This window comes from Gigantopelta aegis, chromosome 10 (genome assembly GCF_016097555.1).
Source record: "Gigantopelta aegis isolate Gae_Host chromosome 10, Gae_host_genome, whole genome shotgun sequence".
NCBI classification, from domain to species: Eukaryota; Metazoa; Mollusca; class Gastropoda; order Neomphalida; family Peltospiridae; genus Gigantopelta; species Gigantopelta aegis.
The window spans coordinates 6704458-6729624 of record NC_054708.1 but is presented as its reverse complement, the minus strand read 5'-3'; the positions used below and the strand labels follow the sequence as shown (position 1 = coordinate 6729624).

At 39.2% G+C, this 25167-nt stretch overlaps 1 protein-coding gene across 2 annotated transcripts in view; it reads right to left on the bottom strand.

Annotated features, from left to right (window-relative positions):
* LOC121383452 (protein crumbs-like) overlaps positions 1–25167 on the bottom strand; it is a 156576-nt gene that overhangs the window by 27303 nt on the left and 104106 nt on the right. For both annotated transcript variants that reach the window (XM_041513504.1, XM_041513505.1), the window contains 6 exons: positions 24865–25072; positions 22585–23628; positions 19639–20329; positions 18464–18579; positions 16464–17241; positions 11810–11930 (listed from right to left, as the gene is read on the bottom strand). In XM_041513504.1, the coding sequence (XP_041369438.1) occupies positions 11810–11930; positions 16464–17241; positions 18464–18579; positions 19639–20329; positions 22585–23628; positions 24865–25072 (2958 nt within the window). The remainder of the gene's footprint in view (positions 1–11809; positions 11931–16463; positions 17242–18463; positions 18580–19638; positions 20330–22584; positions 23629–24864; positions 25073–25167) is intronic.

The window sequence follows — 25167 nt, the reverse complement described above, 5'->3', positions numbered from 1 at the left end:
TGTAAAATTAAGTTATTTCTTTACCCACACCCACATAATGAGAGTTCATTCAACAATTAAGTAATGTAAAATTGGGTTATTTCTTTACCCTCCCCCCCCCACACACACACACACATAATGTGTGGATATATAGCAGAAAAGCATTTGATTCTTTTTAATTTATGTTTGTGCTTATATTTTGTCCTGGACATAAACCTAAGCTATATGGAATATCAAGGACAGTGGGTTAGTGGTTATATAGTTGTTAGTGGCCAGTGACAGATCAGTCAGTTAAATAGTGGCGGTTCACATCCCCAGGGTCATGACAACTTGCTCTGGATGGTGGGAGCCGATACAGGGATGCAAACCCAGTACCTACCAGCCATAAATCTGATGTGTTAACGACTATACAACCAAGGCCATTAAGAACGGCATGCATGTTAAACAAGTCATCACCACCTAAAACAGGACAGATACTGTATTCTACTCAACAAATCGTAGTTAACCTTTCAAATGTCACAGTCCTGTTATTTGCACACACCGTGTAAGGTATTTTCACTTTAAAGATCAAATGTGTATGGCAAACATCGAGAAAACTACTTGGTGGAATGAGGTGCGAGACAAATTGGAAGTTTAAAAATACAAAACTCCCCATCCACGTAAATCACAAATAGAAGTACAGGTTTAATAAATCCATGTGTTTTTACTACAAATGTGTAACCCCAGCTGCCTTGATGCAACTTTAGAAACTTGTCACCAGTTTTAATTTATTTTACCAAATTGTAACAGACGAGAGGAATCCTATTCTGGGTGTCAATGTGGCAAACACTGCATATTTACACAACAGACAAGTATTTTAAAACAGAAGCCAAGACATATAAACTGAACACCACAGAAAGAAAATTTAACTCTTAAGATATATTTTAGATTATGATTAAAGCTGGTTTTAAAATGTAAACAGTGAAATAAAATACAGTATGTTTGATATAACATTTCAGGACATTGCTTAATCCGTGTCACAAACAGGTATCATATCAAATGTAAGTAACTTTGACCAATGAGAAGAAATCAATGATTACCACACCTGTTATTATTTTCCATTGTCCACCGACAGTGATCGAGGGCTATTTTTAACAAAAGACTAAGAGTTTGTTTTGTTTAAGGACACCACAAGAGCACATCGGCTATTGGATGTCAAACTTTTGTCCAGTTGGAGTGCACTGGTTTGAACAGGAAAAAACACAATCAACTGAATGGATCCATCAAGGTGGTTCGATCCTGCGATGCAAGCACCTCAAGCGAGCACTCAACCAACTGAGCTAAATTCCACCCCCTATAACAAGATCTACATCTATTGGTAGACTGTTTGTCTGAAATGTAGGATCAAACCTCGGTGGACCCACTGGGTTTTTCTACCCTAACCAGAGAACTACGATTGGTATATTAAAGACCATGTTATGTGCAGTGCTGTCTTATCGCATGGGCACACTGGATAGTTGCCCGGGAGCCCCACGATTTTAGGGGCCCCGAAATTCAATTTGAAAAATAAAAATGTCCCAGTTGGGGGGGGGGGGGGGGGGGAGCTGTTAGAGACAGCTTTACTCTGCTTTACACTGCTTTACCCTGGGGCCTCAAATATTCTTAAAGGTAGACTAAACTCCAACAAGAGCCTTATGTGTTGGAAAGATGCATACCCGGACCACCAACACATACTGACACTTTAACAAATGAAAAATGCATAATTTTAGAATTAATAAAAAAGCGTGATTATTCCTGCTAACTGGGGGCAGCCATTTTGTTTTGTTTTTGTGATGTCCGGTGGTATAGCTTGGGGCGAAGTGACGTCAGCTCAGGTCCAACTTCTCTATTATGCACAGTGTAAACAAATGCTCTAATTTACGACAAAGCGCTTAGCTTTCATCAACCTGACTTGTAAAACAACATAAATGACTTGATAGTATAATAAACTATTTAACTAAATATATTTCAATTTGCATCAATATAATGAAATGGAGTTACAGTATTTTTTCGTTAAAACAATCCAAAGAAAAAATGCATATTATTAGCAAAAACGACCACTCACAATACCCAAGTGATAATTTTCTTTTCTCTGGGACTATGTAATTGGTCAGTTTTGTGATTTTAGATGGGTTTTACAGAATTACTTACAGTAATAAAGCTGGTAAAGTCCATTACGATTTGAGGTTATCACACAATACCCTGTGCTCTTAATAAAAGAGGCACGTCTTTTTAGTGTGTCTAGACACAGTGTCTAAGGACGTCTAAATATACACCTGCCAATCAAGGACCACAGGTACAGGCCATGGAAAGAAAAGACCAATTAAGCAAAACACTCCGACTATTATTTCAGTATGCGAGTTAATTTATATACAACATATAATACAGTTATTTCAACACTTTGACAATGGTGGTTTATTTTGTATTGAAAAATAAACCACATATACACGTTGCTGTGTTACTGGGATGATTATTATTACAGAACATTGCGATGCATCCGCAAAAATCAGGTATGTTTTGTTTCTTCAGTTCGAAGACTAATTCCTGATGTGACACGTTAGGTATTACGTAACCACCAGCTCACCAGAGGGCGTATTCACTGGGAAGGTACAAAATGGCTGTGCCCGTTATATATAATAGCCGTCACATTTAACTGTTTTATTAATTAACTATACGATTATACTTGTTGATATTAAGCAATAATGTGCATTATGTATCGTTGAATATGCACACCAGTTCAAAAGCCTTGCTTAACCTTCTGACTACTGCAGGCGAGATATCTCGCCCGACGTCACGTCAGTCGATATACTGTACACTGTATACAGTGCATTCCCCAATTCATATTTCCCGCCGTTTTGCACACGACACTCACCGGAAACGGAAATATAATTAAAGAAAAAAGATTTTTTTTCAAAATGGTGGTTTTTGTTTTGATTTTTTCAATTGAAAATACCTTGAAATTTTGGTTTTCGGCAAGTATTTTCGCTTGACAACAATGGCGGCACGTCGCGGTAATTTTCAGGGATCGATAGCTGATTGTAACAGCTAATTTGATAATAAATTTGATCGTTTTACCAACAACGAAAATGACCAAATATTGCAATATGAATTGTAGTTCGGGTTTTAAAAAAAATTCTGGTCAAAAAACCACTGTTATCGGGAATAATGGACATAAATACTGGACAGCTGGCCACAAATGCCCGTAAGTAAACGCAACTTTTTCGATTTTTTGCCTAATTTTAATCACCATTAGCCGATCTAAAATAATAAAAATTACAAAAAAAGACACGAAAATAATACTTACCGATTCATATATGAACTTTATTTCATGTATTTATGAAACATTTAAGTGAATATATGTAAGTAAAAATTATAAACTTGTACCCACTCAACGAGGTTTTTGTTAAAAATTAATCCAGTAGTCTAAAGGTTAAGCATTCCTTTAAGACGGCACTAGCTATGTGTTTTCTTGTTCTGTGGGGAAGTGTATATAAAAGATCCCTGGCTACTAACAGAAACAAATGTAGCGGGTTTCTTAACAAGACTATACACATGGATGTCAAAATTACAAAATGTCTCACATACAATAGCTTTGAACTTTTAACTAAGAGAATATTAAGTGAAAACTATGATCCATGGAATATAGTCATTTAGTACTGGTTTGTGCCCAACACAATTGATCTCAGATTGTAACATGTATAGCCTCTAGTGGATATATCATAGTGTAAGCCATAGACCTTAATATAGGCATCGCCTGTTGGTCAATCCCAAACGTTAAATGTTAATAAATATTGTTTAAAAAATAAATATATATATATATATATACAGGTATATATCCTAAGTGCACATAAGCACATGTCTCAACTGGCAGTCATAGATATTTACTTGGAGTGCATGTGTATGTATTAACCATGGAATCAGTCATCTATAGTATGATGTTGTGTATTGGCCTTTTCAATCAATATATCTACCACAATTATTGTAGTTTTAATGGGGGGCACTTTGCAGACAACTTTGAGATAATTACCTTAATTGGAAATATCTATTTTGAGAACATTTTGATCACACTGAATGCTTGATCAATACTATACCAGTGAGAAGATGGGAAACATGCAGCTCTGCATTATCAGCAACCTAACGAGTTGTGCTATTTGAAAAAACTGTGGTGTTCATACGACGTCAATGCAAAAAGACAGCTAGTGTTGTCATTATATTCCTTCATAGATTTAAGACCTAGTTGCTCTAGAGACACATAATTATGTCAATAATGTTTATCTATTAAGTAAATAGACAAGACTATTTATTTTAGAATTGCACTGTTTTCAAGGACGGGAAGTTTTTGTTATTATCCCGAAGACATTGACATGACATACAGCGTACAGTTATATAATTAATTACCATCTACTTTTACACATCAACCTTCAACGTAATTATTCTTCCTAGTTTATCCATCATTTAATCTGGGTTTTATTTTACCCCTGAGGATGTTAATACTCTCATAACAAAATGCTAAGATATTTACTTTTTACCACATAGATTTCAGTGAAAACATATGAGCTATCAGCATAATTATATTATTTTAAAATTATTTTTTAATGACAGATTATAAAAAATTATTACTACATTTTAACATTCTGTCAATCATTTTCCGGCCTCGGTGGCGTTGTGGATAGGCCATCGGTCTACAGGCTGGTAGGTACTGGGTTCGGATCCCAGTCGAGGCATGGGATTTTTAATCCAGATAACGACTCCAAACCCTGAGTGAGTACTCCACAAGGCTCAATGGGTAGGTGTAAACCACTTGCACTGACCAGTGATTCATAACTGGTTCAACAAAGGCCATGGTTAAAGGTTTGTGCTATCCTGCCTGTGGGAAGCGCAAATAAAAGATCCCTTGCGCTTAATCGGAAAGAGCAGCCCATGTAGTGGCGACAGCGGGTTTCCTCTCAAAATATGTGTGGTCCTTAACCATATGTCTGATGCCATATAACCGTAAATAAAATGTGTTGAGTGCATCGTTAAATAAAAAAACATTTCTTTCTTTTCTGTCAATCATTTATACAAACTGAAAATAATTTCAAAATGTTATATGGTCTTGAAAATGTAAAATACATAATTTTATAAGCTGTGAAATAGTTAATTTTTTTAATATATGATTACTAATCTTAATACACAAACCTTGATAAAAATTTGCAAATATTTGATCAAATTAATTTACCATTGTTTATGACATTATGTTATAAAATTTTGTATTAACATGTTTTATTTTATATAAATGTTTGGGGAAATATTTTTACAATTTAATTATTAAATATTTCAAATTTAATTTTTTTTACAGAGTTGCAATAAAAAACACAAAAACATTTATAGTTCAAATTCCATCCTGTTTTAATGTAATGCCCATTTATTGTGTTTTTAATACCTATTAGGCAATGGCACTACAGGTAAATATTTTAAAGAATATCAGTAGGCCTATATATATATATCATACGTATTTTCTATATACAGTAATTATATTCATTGTGTCTGTGTATTCTATTCCTGGTGCTGTACGTGTATTCTAACTGGCATGTTGCAATCATTTGTGTGGATTCATTTGCCTATTCAGCAAACTGTCCTTGGACATTGTTCAGTTTAACTTTGTAAGCTTTCCTTCACACTGGGTATCTCTCTCAAAGTTAACCGTGGCCTGTGTATTTACTTCCTCTGTTAACTTGTATTGGATTGCTCAGCCCGTGCTCAGGAACAAATGTTTACCGTTGACAACGGATTGAGAACCACCTCGTGATTGACACCTGCACGGAATCAATGACTGGCTGTTCAATACATTCTTTCACAAATGAGAACAGAATCACACTGTGTGGTTACAGCGACACTGAAAAGTTGCTTTCATACTTTATTATAATACATTATTATACAAACGGTGAATTTGGGATTACTGAAACTGTCATGTTGTTTCTATATCCGGGTTTTTGTCCCTGGGGTTTTTTCTGACTGTAAGGACCATAACTTTTCACCTGTAGCACTTAATCCTAAGCCTAATCCTTTAAGTCTTTATTATCATAATACCTTTTAGCAATATTTTATTTCTTTCCATAATCGCAACCGGAAAGATTTCCACTAACTCCTGTTACACATTCTTTAGTTATGCCTACAGCAATAAGTTTATAATAGGTACTTTGTAAAGTATGCCTTCCAGTTAAAGCCAAGTGAAACATATAACACGTGTGTACACGTACATGAATAAACAATCCTTTTCAATAATCACCTAACTCAAACAGCTCCGACTGGAAAGTCACACAAGGAGTCCGTCAGATTAGGCAGCTCCAATATATATATATACTGTTAATCGTCGACAATGTGAAATTCAATTTGCACGTGCATGCATGGTTCAACATGTCCAGTGTAGTATTCAGTCAATTTGTTTTACTTGTCTTACTGACATTGTTGTCAAGTGAACGAAAACGCTTCAAGTAAAAAAATTAACGTTTTTTTACATTGTAGCATTTTTAGTATGCCAAGAATACCCAATAATTTACGCGAACGTGCGATTGGCATGCTTGATGCTGGCATGTCGACAGAAGACGTTGGGAGGTCTAGTCGAGCGATACGAAATCTTCGCGTAAGATTTCGAACGACAGGAAGCAACAACGACTTGCCATGTCGTGGACGTCCGCGTGTTACAACGCGTGGTCAAGACCGCTATATCATGAACACGCATTTGCGCAATCGATTCCAAACTGCCACTCCTACTGCTGCTAACACACCTGGGCTTCATAATAACCGAATCAGTGGGCAAACTGTTCGTAATCGTCTGCGGGAGAACGGTTTACATGCACGACGTCGGATGCGTTTTAACGCAACGTCATCGTCTAAATTGTCTTAATTGGGCACGTGTACACACTCGTTGGATACGGCAACGCTGGAATACCGTTCTTTTTTCGGATGAATCCATATTTTCTTTACAACGTGGTGATGGCAGGGTGCGCATCTACTGTAGGAGAAATGAACGCTATGCTGACTGTTGTGTTCTTGAACGAGATCGTGTTGGGGGTGGGGGTTGTGTCATGGTCTGGGCAGCCATTTCCCATGGTTATCGTTCACCACTAGTCGTCATTGATGGCAATTTAAATGCTCAACGTTACCGCAATGACATTCTCACTCATCACGTAATTCCTCTGTTCCATAACAATGCCAACATCTCGATTTTTCAGCATGATAATGCCACATCTCATACAGCTAGAGAAACTGTAAATTTTCTTAGGACAAATAACATTGATTTCATTGATGACTGGCCCGCTAAAAGTCGTGATCTCAACCCCATCGAGCATGTCTGGGATAGTCTGGACAGACGATTGAGGCGTCGTCCCAACCCACCCGCTAACGTCAACGAACTTCGTCAAGCGCTCATTCAGGAATGGAACAATATTCCACAGGCAGAAATCAACACTTTAATCAATTCTATGCGCCTGCGATGCATTGCAGTGGTCAATTCAAGAGGTGGTCATACCCGTTATTAAGTTTTTTGTTTTTTTTAACCCCTACCACACTTGGTCAAAATTTCTCCCAGTTTCTGTTAACCTATGGCCATGATTTTTGCACCAAACGATGCATCATGGAACACTCTTTAAACGCATATATAACAGTTAGTCCCCTGGTTTGTTTTCATCAAATTATGTTCAAGCAAAGTTAGCGGAAGTTTCTTATTTTGTTCAGTATATATATATATATATATATATATATATATATACACACACACACACACACAGTAATTATTTTGTAATTTTTTAACAATTAAAAACGTTAAAATAACAGTCAACAAAATGTTATATATATAGTTTATTAAATTTATTAACTTAGTGTCAGTATTAGTACTATTACTACTAGATGCATGGGTACTGAATTTCAATAAAGTTAAAGTTTGTTTTGTTTAATGGTACCACTAGAGCACATTGGCTATTTCGATGTCAAACATTTGGTAATTCTGACATGTACATGTATAGTCAGAGAGAGGAAACCTGCTACATTCTTTCATTAGTAGCATGGGAACATTTATGTGCACTTTCCAAGACAGGACAGCACATACCACTGCCTTTGATATACCAGTGGTGATGCACTGGCTAGAAGGAGGAATAGCCCAATGGACCCACTGACGAGGATCAATCTTAGACCAACAGTGCATCAGGCAAACGCTTCACCACAGAGCTACATGTATGTACTGGCTAGAAGGAGGAATAGCCCAATGGACCCACTGACGAGGATCAATCTTAGACCGACAGTGCATCAGGCAAACGCTTCACCACAGAGCTACATGTATGTACTGGCTAGAAGGAGGAATAGCCCAATGGACCCACTGACGAGGATCAATCTTAGACCGACAGTGCATCAGGCAAACACTTCACCACAGAGCTACATGTATGTACTGGCTAGAAGGAGGAATAGCCCAATGGACCCACTGACGAGGATCAATCTTAGACCGACAGTGCATCAGGCAAACGCTTCACCACAGAGCTACATGTATGTACTGGCTAGAAGGAGGAATAGCCCAATGGACCCACTGACGAGGATCAATCTTAGACCGACAGTGCATCAGGCAAACGCTTCACCACAGAGCTACATGTATGTACTGGCTAGAAGGAGGAATAGCCCAATGGACCCACTGACAAGGATCAATCTTAGACCGACAGTGCATCAGGCAAACGCTTCACCACAGAGCTACATGTATGTACTGGCTAGAAGGAGGAATAGCCCAATGGACCCACTGACGAGGATCAATCTTAGACCGACAGTGCATCAGGCAAACGCTTTACCACAGAGCTACATGTATGTACTGGCTAGAAGGAGGAATAGCCCAATGGACCCACTGACGAGGATCAATCTTAGACCGACAGTGCATCAGGCAAACGCTTCACCACAGAGCTACATGTATGTACTGGCTAGAAGGAGGAATAGCCCAATGGACCCACTGACGAGGATCAATCTTAGACCGACAGTGCATCAGGCAAACGCTTCACCACAGAGCTACATGTATGTACTGGCTAGAAGGAGGAATAGCCCAATGGACCCACTGACGAGGATCAATCTTAGACCGACAGTGCATCAGGCAAACGCTTCACCACAGAGCTACATGTATGTACTGGCTAGAAGGAGGAATAGCCCAATGGACCCACTGACGAGGATCAATCTTAGACCGACAGTGCATCAGGCAAACGCTTCACCACAGAGCTACATGTATGTACTGGCTAGAAGGAGGAATAGCCCAATGGACCCACTGACGAGGATCAATCTTAGACCGACAGTGCATCAGGCAAACGCTTCACCACAGAGCTACATGTATGTACTGGCTAGAAGGAGGAATAGCCCAATGGACCCACTGACGAGGATCAATCTTAGACCGACAGTGCATCAGGCAAACGCTTCACCACAGAGCTACATGTATGTACTGGCTAGAAGGAGGAATAGCCCAATGGACCCACTGACGAGGATCAATCTTAGACCGACAGTGCATCAGGCAAACGCTTCACCACAGAGCTACATGTATGTACTGGCTAGAAGGAGGAATAGCCCAATGGACCCACTGACGAGGATCAATCTTAGACCAACAGTGCATCAGGCAAACGCTTCACCACAGAGCTACATGTATGTACTGGCTAGAAAGAGGAATAGCCCAATGGACCCACTGACGAGGATCAATCTTAGACCGACAGTGCATCAGGCAAACGCTTCACCACAGAGCTACATGTATGTACTGGCTAGAAAGAGGAATAGCCCAATGGACCCACTGACGAGGATCAATCTTAGACCGACAGTGCATCAGGCAAACGCTTCACCACAGAGCTACATGTATGTACTGGCCCCTCAATTTGGATGAAAGTAAAGTTTGTTTTGTTTAACGACACCACTAGAGCACATTGATTTTTTATCGTATCATTGGCTATTGGACGTCAAACATATGGTCATTCTGACAGTTTTTAAGAGGAAACCCGCTGTCGCCACATAGGCTACTCTTTTTTTTCGACAGGCAGCAAGGGATCTTTTATTTGCGCTTCCCACAGGCAGGATAGCACAAACCATGGCCTTTGTTGAACCAGTTATGGATCACTGGTCGGTGCAAGTGGTTTACACCTACCCATTAAGCCTTGCGGAGCACTCACTCAGGGTTTGGAGTCGGTATCTGGATTAAAAATCCCATGCCTCGACTGGGATCCGAACCCAGTACCTACCAGTCTGTAGTCCGATGGCTTAACCACTGCGACACCGAGGCTGGTGAATTTTGATGAAGTCATTAAACTGGTGTATAGCATCCAGATATTTAGCGTAAGAATACATGTCTACTGTCTGATACATATATTTAGTTTGCACTATACTGAGCTTATACACATTAGAAGATATTTAGTTTGCACTATACTGAGCTTATATACACATTAGAAGATATTTAGTTTGCACTATACTGAGCTTATATACACATTAGAAGATATTTAGTTTGTTTTATCCTGCATCCACTGTTTCTATCAGCTGATTATGATGACTGATTAAAGCAAAGTCATAAATGTACACTAGTCGATTATGACTTTTGACATCACTCACGTCACGTCACATGCATAGCTACATCACAGGATAAAGGTAATAACGACTTAATGACGTAGAATATCGGCTTTATCCTAATCAGGCCGTATGAGAAATTCCACTCAGTAAGCCTCGCAGAATATCCCTCTCTTAACTTCACAGGATAAAACCGATATCCTATGTCACTAGCTAGTTATTCTTTATATAAAGATTATGAAAAAATTGCATTAAAATAAAAATTAATTCAAACTACATAGAAAGAATGAGGTACATTGTATGACTAACACATTCCTGTCTGTCATTCTGGAACTCTACTTGGCAGCTGTTCAAAGATTGGGAATTGATTTCTATCATTTGCACAAAGAGTTGTTTGAATGTCTTTGAACATGTGATCACCTTGACATAATGTAACATGTTATCACTCATGGTGTATACGTGGACAATTACGGTAATTCACACTTAGCGAACATTGCACTGCATGCACCAGATCTTCTCATACAATCACTGTCAAACATGACATTCTTTCCTGGCTCTGTCTGGGAATAATACGTATAGCTAATGTAGATTTACTGTTTTTCAAACATATTATTGCATAACTGTTACAATATTCATTGCAATGTTGTTGAGGGTTTTTTTGGGGGGTAGAGGGTAATTTTGTTATTTATTTATTTATTTTTAATTTGGGAAAGTATACATACTCCATAGGCTGCTTTTTTCTCCTTTTTTGGGGGTTACTTGAAGAACATTCAGTAGCCAACCGTAATATGCTGTACCTGTGTAAACTTGTTTTATTTTTTAAAACTTCAAATGTTCTTAAGTTAAGAAATGTCTCTGTATAAGTTACACATCAATAAATTCACACAAAAGTACAATTCTCATAATTACAAATAACACAACATATTTGTTTGAGGTTTATCAGTGCATAACCACCAGTTTTTCAGTGACGTCATCCAGTCAGAATAGAATAAATTGTATAACGGCTGAAAATCTGTACTTGTATAAATATAAACATATGAAGATATGAAGATATATAAATATTATAACCATATGAAGATATATAAATATTATAACCATATGAAGATATGAAGATATGAAGATATATAAATATTAACATATGAAAATATGAAGATATATAAATATAAACATATGAAAATATGAAGATATATAAATATAAACATATGAAAATATGAAGATATGAAAACATATAAATAAAAACATATAAATACATAGTTCATAGTATACTTACATCGGTATCACACAGCCGCCCTGTGAACTGATCCGAACAGTTACAGACGTATCCGTATTCGGACTCCATGCAGGACGTATTGTTGGAGCAGTTGAGCATGCACGCTTCCTGGGTCTGGCATCTGGATGGAATGGGAATACATACATACAGAAATATTGTCACAACACATACGCATACTGGAACACGCACAGAAAATCCCGCGGGAGCCATTCAAACTCATTTCCTGCAAAATGCTATCTAAGAAATAATAATTCCCCTCCAAAAGTTGTCACCACTAAAGATAGTGTTTTTTAAAGTCAGTAAGTAAATAAATAAATATTTTAAAGTGACTAATCACAGTGTTATATTAAATAACACAAAACAAGGCACAATCACATTGTCGCGTCGATAAGTGGTATCATTTCCAGTGTTAATGGAAAACAATTAAAATTCAACAGGTGAAAAACAAACTTTTGAATTCCAGTTCACAGTATCACTCCACAGGTGAAAACAATACTAATTTCACTTCTAAATCACTGATATTTCCACAGGTAGACACATAACTGGTAGATATAAAAATACAGGTAGATATATCACACAGGTAGATATACAACCAGGTATTCGGGTAGATTTATAACACAGATAAGCCAGGAACTCTCGAGAGGTACTTGACGTATAGAGCCCGTTTTTACGACTTGTCTGAAGGTGATTGCGGCTGGAATTCTCTTGTTTAACGTGTCCTTACACACGAGAGAACCTCAAACACACTGACGGTCTGTGCGGATCTGTAACCATCGTGTCGCTATATTTAGCACGGGTCACATCCCACTTGTGAAGGGGGACATCGAATTGCAGAGTGTCGCGGTATTTGTCAACCAGGCTGTGCTTCAGACACGCACACCTCAACAGCCAGTACACCTGTGTGTGTCTGTGTGTGTATGTCACAGTGGTGGGCTAACACCCCTGTGTGTCGTGGGTGTCCCTCGGTCGAGCTCGTTAAGACAGGTGAGGCTGTACACACCTGTGGTGGTTTCGTCTTGGTCACTGGTATTTAATACTGATTTCTACCCAGTCTGATAAACACCTTCTTCTACCTTTAGAGAGCATGCATTGAATAACACACTGACTAGTTCATTGTTGTACAGGGGAAGAAAGGGTTAGGAGGAAGTTGTCATTCCCAATGCACAGAGTTGGATGGGTTCATTACACAGATCAGGTATATACAGGTCAGATATCTGCTATCTCCTTGAAGATCACCATAAATGTGTCATGTCATCTGTATGTTTGTCTTGCACATACCTGGCCATGTCACCCCTACTGTAACAATGGTTTGATTGGGTCAGCTCTGTGAAGCCAGGTAATGCAGTCGACCTACACTACAATAGAGTGTACACCTGATGGTCATGCATTAATAACTGCACTGACACATTATTACCAGGGTGGGGCAAACAACAGTTTGATGTTACCTGTATTCAGTATTACTCATGTAACAAATCCACTGACCTAGCATGTAGCTTTTGTTGATACTGCCAAACAGAATTTAATTGTCTCTAATGAACACGGTAGTGATAATAATGCTTAACTTCCACAGTCAATTGTATAATAGGCTGATAAGGCCTTTGATACATATATGATCGGGTGATAATAAGTTTTATCCTTTAACTGACCCATGATACCCATGATATCCATGTCATAACCTCAATGGAGCCATTCAATTGATTGGGGTTTTTCTCATTCTATAACCAGTGCATCACAACTGGACAAAGGTCATGGTATGTGCTGTCTTGTCTGTGGGAAAGTGCATATAAACGATCCCTAGCTGGTAATGGAAAACTGTAGGTTTCCTCTAACTGAGTTAAAAATGAGGAAAAGTTAGACATCCAATAGCCGATGATTAATAAATCAATGTGCTCTAGTGGTGACATTAAACAAAACAAACTTTTTTAACCATATCAGGAGAAAATTAAACATAAAAAAGGAAATCAGCATTTAAAACCAGCAGCATAAAAACAGTTTAAAGAAGAGAAAAACTAGAATTAGACAAGAAACTTAACTGGTTGATTTTTACTGACAATGAAAAGGGCATTATTCATATATGTTGAAATAAGTTATAAAAACATTTTAATTTACTTTTTATTTTTAACTTACGATTTGAAAAACAATTTATATTTCATATGTGCTGACTATGTTTAATATAAATCATATAAAATTATTTAACTGAAGAAAGAAAAACATGTGAAAAGCTAGCATGAAAAGTAGTAGTTGACCTCCGACAAGCAAACATAGAAGACCAGTGCAAAATCATTGGTTTGAAACTATTTCTTAAATATTCAGTAAATATTTATCTTGATATTGATTTTGGCTTAAATATGGGTTTTAATTTTTAATTTTTTTTAATTTTCTTAAAATTAATATTCAGAATGTAGTTTAAAAATATTGTTTTCAAAAATGTCCATAGAAAACTGTTTAAGCCAAATTATTTCTCTGCTAATGTTTCAAAAGATCTGTCATTCCGTCAACATGCTCCGACACCAGCAGACATTTACAGGATTTTCCACGTAAATACACCTGGTGTGCCTCACCAGCTTGAGATTAGCGTATTTAAACAATTTACTTGATTTGGCATTGATAAATAGTTGTCATGGTTACCAAATGACTGACACAAACAATAAAGAAGAAGGCCGACTGTAACCAAAGAAAGTGAAATATCTTGTACACGTGTAATTTTGCTTGTTTCCGACAGTGAAAGAAATGTTTGTTACCGAACACCTCAGATGATTGTTGAACCAGAAGAGGCAAGCCTGCGTAACGCCAGCTGAGAAAGTTTTAACCTATTACACACAGTTATGACACACGGTCTAGACAATCAGAGGATAAACAGTTTGTTTTGTTTAATAACACCAGTAGAGCACATTGATTTATTAATCATCAGCTATTGGAAGGAAGGAAATGTTTTATTTAATGATGCACTCAACACATTTTAATTACGGTTATATGGCGTCAGACATATGGTTAAGGATCACACAGATATTGAGAGAGGAAATCCACTATCGCTACTTAATGGGCTACTCTTTTTCATTAGCAGCCAGGGATCTTTTTTATGCACCATTCCACAGACAGGATAGCACATACCACAGTCTTTGATACACCAGTCATGGTGCATTGGCTGGAGCGAGAAATATCACCAGCTACTGGATGTCAAACATTTGGTAATTCTGACATTTACATTTATTCTTAAAGAGGAAACTCACTATATTTTTCCATTAGTAGCAAGGGATCTTTTATATGCACCATCCCACAGACAGGATAGCACATACCACGGCCTTTGATATACCAGTCATGGTGCACTGGCTGGAATGAATGAATGAATGTCTAATGACACACTGGCTGGAAAGACAATGAGAGGAAACCTGCAGCTGTCACATAGGCTACTCTTGTAAAACAGCAGTAAGGGATTTTTATTTATATCTGCATATACCAACAGACAAGACAGTACATGCCACTGCCTTTGATGTACAGTTGTTGGGCATTGTTTCTGATAAGAAAAACACCATTTCTACCGTGAGTGACTGATCATACAACACATAATACAAGTGATGTACCAGTCATGAAGCATAGATTGATCAGTAAATAAACAAGTGTTCCAATTACATATTATAATCTTGTATACTGCTGTTAGTATTACATTGATTTTGCAAAATCACGATGTGTGGGAGAAAAATTCACAATTACAAATATGTGAACTAATACGTCATAAGTAATGTCGGTGATGATGGATGTGGTTTACATGTTTATTTACTTTCATTTTCAACATTCCAGTGTAAAGTACCAGGATGTAGGTTCATCTGTAGCGTACCAGGATGTACCTTCATGGAGGTTTTTTTTTTTTTTTTTTTAGTAATTTATGACAACTGATACTGGTCAGCAATCCACAAGAAATGGTATTATATTCCAGCGGGCCCGTAACTAGTGTAAACAAGCATCCTGGGAGTACTGCTAAAGCAATACATGTCCCCTACCGCGGCCAACACATTTACGAATGGGTAAATGATTAAATTGCCAATAAAGTTAAACTTCATCTGCAACAGTGCGTGATAAAGCTATAGAAAACATATCTCAATATTATCAGCCATTGCAAAAAAAGGTCCGCAAATTATCAAGAAGCCATAATTGTGAAAAATCGGTAAATTGCCATGAATTGTATAAATTGTAATTTGTAAAACTACACGATAAAGCTATACACAAAATTTCAGCTGAATAATTCAAGGCATTGTAAAAAAAACCCATCCAGAAAACGATATGTAGGACAGGCGGACAGACAGAAAGACAGACAGACACAGACACACACACACATACAGACAGACAGACAGACAGACACAGACACATAGAGACAGAGACAGAGACAGAGAGACACACAGAAACAGACAGACAGACAGACAGACACACAGGCAGCCAGCCAGCCAGCCAGCCAGCCAGACACAGACACAGACACAAGAGGACACAAAAATGTACATTGTCCTCAAGTGCTCTCCCTTCCTGTGGGCACTTTTTTGTATTTTCTTGGGTATAATGACTACCCATCTTGCATCCCCCCATTAAGTAGTGTCCTTGAAGACTAAAATGTACATTGTCCTACAGCAATGAGTTAATAGGATAAAAAGATAGGATCACCTACCTGTTTCCACTGTACCCTGGCCTGCACATGCACCAACCAACCTCCTCCAGACACTGGCCCCCGTTCTGACACGTGACGCCCATACACCGGTCCCTGGCCTCACAGAACTGGCCCGTGTAACCCACCTGGCAGTTACACTGGTAGCTGTACCACCGGAGGGTGCACACTGCACTGTTCCGACACCCATTTCCCACACACGCCCTGGGGTTGCTGCAGCCGCTGGTCAGACTCGTGAGTCGTGTAGCGCGGAACGTCTCCTTGTTGGTGTAATTCACAAACTGCGAGTCATAGAAAAACGGCAGTAAAATGTCGCCAATACGGACCTCCTCCAAACATCCTTTGAAAGGTTTTTCCCACAATGCACTGCCAGTGACGCCACCAACAGCAATGACAGGATGGTTGTTGAACATGTCTTTCAAGGAATTGCCTGTGGCAGCATCAAATTGCCTTTCAGCAACAATTTTGTCACTGTCCCAAATCTGTACAAGAAACTGATTATCAAAGTCCGTTTTAATGTGATACTGGTTTCCATTACTCAGTATGAATGGGATAGAAACACTATTGGACAGTCCTGGACTTGTTTTGTAATTTAATTCGAGTTTCCAGTCGGCAATTCTTAGCTTGAGGAAGACGTCATTCTTTGAGATGTAGAGAAACGTCCCGTACGCGATGCTGGTTGTGAGTTTGACTGATAACGTGGAAACCTGAGTACTGTTTAAGATGTTTGGTTCGTACATGGCCAGACTGCTGGCACCATTGAATGTTGAACTTGTGATACCTATAAAAGAATCAGATACTTAATCGTTTAACAACTGAATACTATTTGGATAATCTAAAGAAATGGTCACTTTAAAGTATGTTACATTTCCATTTAGGTGCCGTTTTCTCAGTTATCAACATTTTCCATACTTTTTTTTTATTTTGGTACCTCCTCTCCTCCCCCTCCCCCCAATGAAATGTCATAAGAATTATTATATTATACAGGGCTTGAACTTAACAATGGAAATGCGCTCTTTTCCATTAGCAGCAATGGATCTTTTATATGCAATATCCCAGACAGGGATATACCACATCCTTTGACAGCTGGAACGGGAAATAGCCCAATGGGTCCATCGATGGGGATCGATCCCAAACCAAGCGAGCTTTCATTACTAAAAATATAAATTGCCATAGATCAGGAGCATTACTGGTCAAAAAGTTGTGCCGTCGATAAAGCTCCTCAATGATGGCAAACTGTATATACCTGGTGTATATTATCTGATAGTATTACCCCAGCAGGCACTCATAACGGGGAAAATAAAAATCATAATTTATCACACAGATATTATCATGCATTGGTTTAACGTACACTACTATTGGATGATTTGATGCCAACAAACCAATCACCTTGTCTGTACTAAATATGACGTCATCACGATTTGGCAAAACACACAATGACGTCACATAGTTTAAACCATTTGCATTTACGTCTTTCTGGTTTCAGTGTTAAACTTAATAAAATAATAGTTTAATGCAATTCATTATAGATGTTTTTTTGTTTTTTTTTAACAGAATATATAGAACTGTGGGTTTTGAAAATTATCTGTGAATAAAATACAAAGTTAAAGCAATACCCAGAACAGTAAAGTAGTTTACATCATTTCTATATACATGGACGTGTAGCCGATGTAGGCTATATCGAAAATAAATGCTAAAATAAAAAAAACCAATAGCTGAGGTAATAAATAGAATAACAAACTCAGTACCAGTTATTATCAAATTTATGTCCCTCATGAAATAATTTGAAAATTATTTCACTCGGGACATAAATTTTATAATAACTGGTAACTCGTTTATTATCCTCTATGTATTTCAGTCATGTTGGCTTTCTGTAAAAGTCACTTTGAAAAAACAATCCTCAAAATTGCTGTCGGAGGGCCGTTTCACCAATGACAATGTGTTTAAAATATTCTTAAGTTCAAGCCATGTTAAATATTATTTGTTGTTCAATTTGTTCTTACATTCATATCCGTCGTGTAAACTCTGACATCGTGTGCCGACCCCAGGACACTTTATTCTCTGACAGAAGTCCAGCTCGCCACACGTTTTACCTCGGAATCCATATGGACAGTCACATCTATTAAAAAACACAACCGCTAAATAACTGAACATGACTAAGGGTTATAATTACAACATACCAGTAAAATACTGTGTTATTTTAAAATGTATTCATATAGTTAAATAAAAGGATTCTTATGTTATTTCTTCCTAAATTAGATCACAGTATTATGAATAAAACTAAATACTGTTTACACATGACACATTACACAAGAGAGAGAACATGTGTGTGTGTGTGTGTGTGTGTGTGTGTGTATGTTTGAAAAAGAGAGAGAGAGAGAGAGAGAGAGAGAGAGAGAGAGAGAGAGAGAGAGAGAGAGAGAGAGAGAGAGAGAGAGAGATAGAGAGAGAGAGAGATAGAGATAGAAAAGAGAGAGAGAGAGAGATAACATGACCACCACACATTCGTCTTGTACTTTTCTACAATGGTCACATAGCAGTGGTTGGAATGAGAAATAATCTATTGGGCCTACTCCAGGTATAAAGGGCTGGAAGAAGCGTCCTGCAAAAAGCAGTCCATGTTTTAGGCCTGGCAAGTGAAATAGAAATTCACCTGCTGAAATTAAAAATAAATAATTGCAGGTATTATTTTGAGAAATGGATGTATGTAGTATTATCTCATTTGTTATTTAGCTTGTGTAATTGTGTTATTTTGGATCCCATAATGCTCTACAATACATCTAAGAGGTCCTAAGTTTTCAGACTAACCTAAACCCTTTTTGTGGAACATGATGAAAGTCTACAAACTTAAGGTATCTCATTTGCTGTATTCACCCGTGCCACATTTCTCTGTGTAGAAATCAGAAGTTGTGCCCGACACATGTACATTTCAAAGATGCATGGTTGACCTATAAACTTGGTAAGTAACTATGGAAATCTGCAATGCTGTGGAGAGTTCTGCACTGTTTTTTGTTTTTTATGCATTTAATTTGCTGTGGAAATTTATATTAATTTTATTAGTTGATTATTTATTTTTGTAATACGTACAAATTAAATTCGTGTTTCACACATCAACCAAAACACTGCATTGGAGACTAATTTTCTTACTTGCCGAAGTTATCCTACAAGTACTATTTACCTGAAGTCATTATAGTATTTGTTGTGACACGTTCCGTTCTGCATGCAGGGACTCGACTCACAGCCCAGCTGTGTGGACGATGCACCCTCTGTGATGTTGGCGCTGTCAGTCATGTTGATGGTTTTATCAAGCGGCATGCTCACTGGGTAGAAGAGAAGTTTGTGCTCATTCATCTCAATATCCTGAACGACACCTTGAAAAAACGTCCGGTTGGAGAAGTTGAGAACATCGACACCTTGATTCATCGTCACTTCTCTTCGTCGCCGCCGCTGATTCGGCAAACGTCCACCGACATAAACAACCTCTCCTTTCAGGCCACAAGCTGTCTGTTCAGTTGTCTCATTGTGAATAACGGAACCATCAACCAGAAACGAAAACCTGCTGGCGCTCAGTTTTAGGCTGACAAAATGACGTTCCCCGTCCCCGAAAAAGGTCAGGGTTTGGAAAGTCTGTTGATAACTGCACAGAACGATTCTTCCTCCAAGCTTGCCGCCGGTCATTTCGAGGGTGATGAAGGTGAGAGCCGTGAGGTTAGTGTTGCCAAGATACATGATGACCGAGTCCGTCTGCCGGGTGACCACGAACAGAGACACGTCGACAGAGGTTTCCAGCTCGCGCTGCTGTTGTTCGGGCACAACGAAACTCCCCCAGCTCGGAACATCGTTCTTGAAGAATGTTGCTGGAGTGTACTCTGGAAAATACAACAAATAAATATAATTTTATAAATCAACTTAATATTAAAGTTACATACATGTACCATGGGACTGAAGGAAGGAAATGGTTTATTTAACGACGCACTCAACACATTTTATTTATGGTTATATGGCGTTGGACATATGGTTAAGGACCACACAGATATTGAGAGAGGAAATCTGCTGTAGCCACTTCATGGGCTACTCTTTTCGATTAGCAGCAAGGGATCTTTTATATGCACCATCCCATAGACAGTATAGCACATACCACGGCCATAGATGTACCAGTTGTGGTGCACTGGCTGGAGTGAGAAATAGCCCAATGGGCCCACTGACGGGGATCGATCCCAAACTGACCATGTGCTTGATGCGCTTTACTACTGGGCTACATCTTGCCCCCTAGGGGATTGAAGGGAGGTAGGTGGGATGTAGCGCAGTGGTAAAGTGCTCACTTGATGCACAGTCAGTACAGGATCGATCCCCATCAGTGGGCCCATTGGACTCTTTCTCATTCCAGCCAGTGAACCATGACTGGTATATCAAAGGTCATGGCATGTGCTATCCTGTCTGTGGGATGGTGCATATAAAAGATCCTCTCTAAAACTATGTGTCAATATTATCAAATGTTTGACATCCATTAGCTGATGATTAATAAATCAATGTGGGTCAGAGGAGTGGAGGTTGAGCAGTCAGGGATGTGCTGGATGTGGGTCAGGGGAGTGGAGGTTGAGCAGTCAGGGATGTGCTGGATGTGGGTCAGGGGAGTGGAGGTTGAGCAGTCAGGGATGTGCTGGATGTGGGTCAGAGGAGTGGAGGTTGAGCAGTCAGGGATGTGTGCTGGATGTGGGTCAGGGGAGTGGAGGTTGAGCAGTCAGGGATGTGCTGGATGTGGGTCAGAGGAGTGGAGGTTGAGCAGTCCGTGATGTGCTGGATGTGGGTCAGGGGAGTGGAGGTTGAGCAGTCAGGGATGTGCTGGATGTGGGTCAGAGGAGTGGAGGTTGAGCAGTCAGGGATGTGTGCTGGATGTGGGTCAGGGGAGTGGAGGTTGAGCAGTCAGGGATGTGCTGGATGTGGGTCAGGGGAGTGGAGGTTGAGCAGTCAGGGATGTGTGCTGGATGTGGGTCAGGGGAGTGGAGGTTGAGCAGTCAGGGATGTGCTGGATGTGGATCAGAGGAGTGGAGGTTGAGCAGTCAGGGATGTGTGCTGGATGTGGGTCAGAGGAGTGGAGGTTGAACAGTCAGGGATGTGCTGGATGTGGGTCAGAGGAGTGGAGGTTGAGCAGTCAGGGATGTGCTGGATGTGGATCAGAGGAGTTGAGGTTGAGCAGTCAATGATGTGCTGGATGTGGGTCAGAGGAGTGGAGGTTGAACAGTCAGGGATGTGCTGGATGTGGGTCAGGGGAGTGGAGGTTGAGCAGTCAGGGATGTGCTGGATGTGGGTCAGAGGAGTGGAGGTTGAACAGTCAGGGATGTGCTGGATGTGGGTCAGAGGAGTGGAGGTTGAGCAGTCAGGGATGTGCTGGATGTGGGTCAGAGGAGTGGAGGTTGAACAGTCAGGGATGTGCTGGATGTGGGTCAGAGGAGTGGAGGTTGAGCAGTCAGGGATGTGCTGGATGTGGATCAGAGGAGTTGAGGTTGAGCAGTCAGGGATGTGCTGGATGTGGGTCAGAGGAGTGGAGGTTGACACATTATTGAAAGACTAACATGTTACACCTGTCAGAGAAGATATTTTAAATACTGAATATTAAATATTTTGAAGACAAATATATTTTGGTGCATTTAAAAAAAAAATTATGAACTTTTCAACTTCATGTTTATAATGGCATGTTCTTACGGTATATTCGATATCAGAAATTTTAAGTTTTCAATCAAATAAAAACATTTTTAACTTTTGTACAGTGGGTCGAAATTGGCTGAAATTCCTGCCAGACATTGTTTGAAAAGCTACAAATTCTGCTAGCCTGAATTAAAACCTGGCAAAGCAAACATGATAAATGTGAAATAATTGCCGGTATGAAGGGACGACAGGTTAAAAACAATCTCCCTGCCCGTGGAGATGTTGACCGGTAGAATCTGGTCGGGACGGTAGTATTTCAACCCATGATATGTTACTTATCAGGTCTATAATGTTTAGAAGACAGTTAATTCTGATTATTATTTGTGTTTTGGTGTGCCACTTGTGATGTCACTGCCTGTAGTTTGAACTTTAACATCTATAAAATCCAGCACAAAGGGTTTAAATAGTCTCATCTCACCTTGCTTGCAGGTTACTCCCAGATACGGTCTATGACAGTTGCATTCAAATTGATTCCACAGATCCTTGCAGTCACCATGACGATCACAGGTGTACGGATTACACTGGATAGTCCGAGGACACCCAGCACTGACGCCAGTAAACGCAACATCCTGGCTACTTAGAATTACATAGTTTTTGTTCAGGATAATATCTTCCATGCACCCAGTGTAAGAAATCATGGAGAGAGTGTTTTGTACGTCATTATTATTGTCCGTGTTTCCAATGTAAAGTTTGTTTTCCGTTGTCACAGGTTGCAGTTCGCTCACCATGGAAACCGTGCATTCTTCTCGGTACATGCAGAGCGAGTTCTCTAGAATAAGAGTCAGATTAGTTTTTACCTTCATTCGGGCATAATGCCATTCGGCATCAACCACAGACAGTCGAGATGGTATGGATATCTGTTGAAGAATGTGCGTGTTGTTTCCATAGGCAAGGTGCAGCCGCCCTTTGTGAATCTCCATGGCAACAAATTCAAGGGCATTAACTCTATAATAAACTAACAGAGCCTCGTACAGAGTTGTCCTGAATCGGAGTGAAATATCCACATCAAGGAGCCCAGTCTTCGAAGCGTAGCTTCCACCAGTGAAGGTCATCGTCGTGGTGATGGAACAGAACCGCCCCGTCCAGCCGCTGTGACACTTGCAGGTGTAATTATGCACATTCGGGGCTTCGCTCTCGAGAACCGGAACACAGGTAGCACCGTTCTGGCAGTCGTTACCATGGTCACACCCCGTCAAAACGACCATACAGTTCTTGCCACCGTAATTAATCGAGCCTGCAACAAAGGGCAGACAACTGCACTGGTAGTCTGCTATGAGGTCGGTGCAGGTGGCACCATTGTGACATGGTCGTATGTCACACTCGTTGATCTCCGTCTGACATCGGACACCTGTGTACCCAGGTGCACAGGCGCAGGTGTACGTGTTGATTCCGTCCAGACAGGTGGCGCCGTGTTCGCAGGTGCTGTTCTCACAGTCGTCAATGTTGATCTCACAGTCGAATCCTTAGAGTGAGAGAAACAAAATATATATTCATATTTGCGTAATCATTATCATCATCATCATCATCATCGTCATTATTACTAAAAGAGAACTGAACAAAACAGAAGTGGATGATAATTACAGTCAGCTCCTTAAAATGAGAGGGAAATTGAAAGATATTTATATTTTTCATCATTATCATCGTCGTCATCATTGTTACTTAAACAGAAGTGAATAGTGATCTCAGTCAGATCCTTAGAATGAGAGAAAATATATAAATATATTTATATTTTCATCATCATAATCATCATCATCATCATCATTACTTAAACAGAATTGAATAATGATCATACTGTTAGCTTCTTAAAGTGAGAGAAAACATTAATATAGCCATATTTTCATCAGCATCATCATCATCATCACTTAAACAGAAGTGGACTGAGATCACCCAGCCCTGTTTGAGATGCGATGTTGCTCAATGGTAGACTCCTTATCTGGGGTGATGGGTTACCCTCATTGCAATCATATTTTCCCCATTCTAACCAGTGATCCATGACTGGTGTACCAAAGACCATGGTATGTACTGTCCTGTCTATCAGACAGTGTATATAAAAGATCCCTTGCACTGTACATCATGCTTAGTTATATCATCTCTCTTAGCTATCATGCCACACTATGCTGAGATACAGGGGAAATAACTATGTCACATTCCACAACAGCTCAAGCTGATTAGAATTTTCCTACCAACCGAGTCTGAAATATAATATATATCTTCAGAAGAATGAAATATAGAATTATTTCCCTAACTTGGAGTCAATGTTTAAGTATGTCTTTGTATTTAAATGTTATTTTTAACTAATTTGTCAATGAAATATTACTCAACTATCATTATCATGAGCTGGGTTTATAATTCATTATTATGGTATTATGCTGACAATCAATGTCAAATAGCCTGTTTCAAACTTCCATGTGTTTTGATGAAGTGTAATTTTTCATCTATAAAGGTAAGTTTTTAATCTTTATTATGCCCATTATTTGTATATATACAGTGAAACCTCTCAAAACCAGACCCTCTATAAAACGGAATTCTCTCAAAACTGGATATTTTTCACAGTCCTTTTTAAAAAATCAGTACAGAACTTAACCTCTCTAAACCGGATACCTCTTAAAACCAGACATTTTACTTGGTCCCAAGGGTGTCCGGTTTAGAGGGGTTTCACTGCCGTTACTTTGTAAAAATGCCAGTAAACCATCGGTACCTTTAAATCCCAGGACACATTCACAGAGATAGCCTGAAGCTGTTGCATAGGTGAAGTTCACAAAACCCGGGTAGTTCATGTCATACAGCGTCCGGTTTGACCTCTGCAGACAGGTGGCGCCGTTCTCACATGGTGAAAGGTCACACTCGTTGATATCCGTTTCACAGTCAGTTCCATTGTATCCAATATAACAGTTACAGTGGTACTTCTGAAAACAGAAAACCCCTCAAAACATGTTCAACTGTAATAAGAAACGGACTTGCATGTGTAAGGATTTCTATGTGTGAACAAGAAGATTAAAAG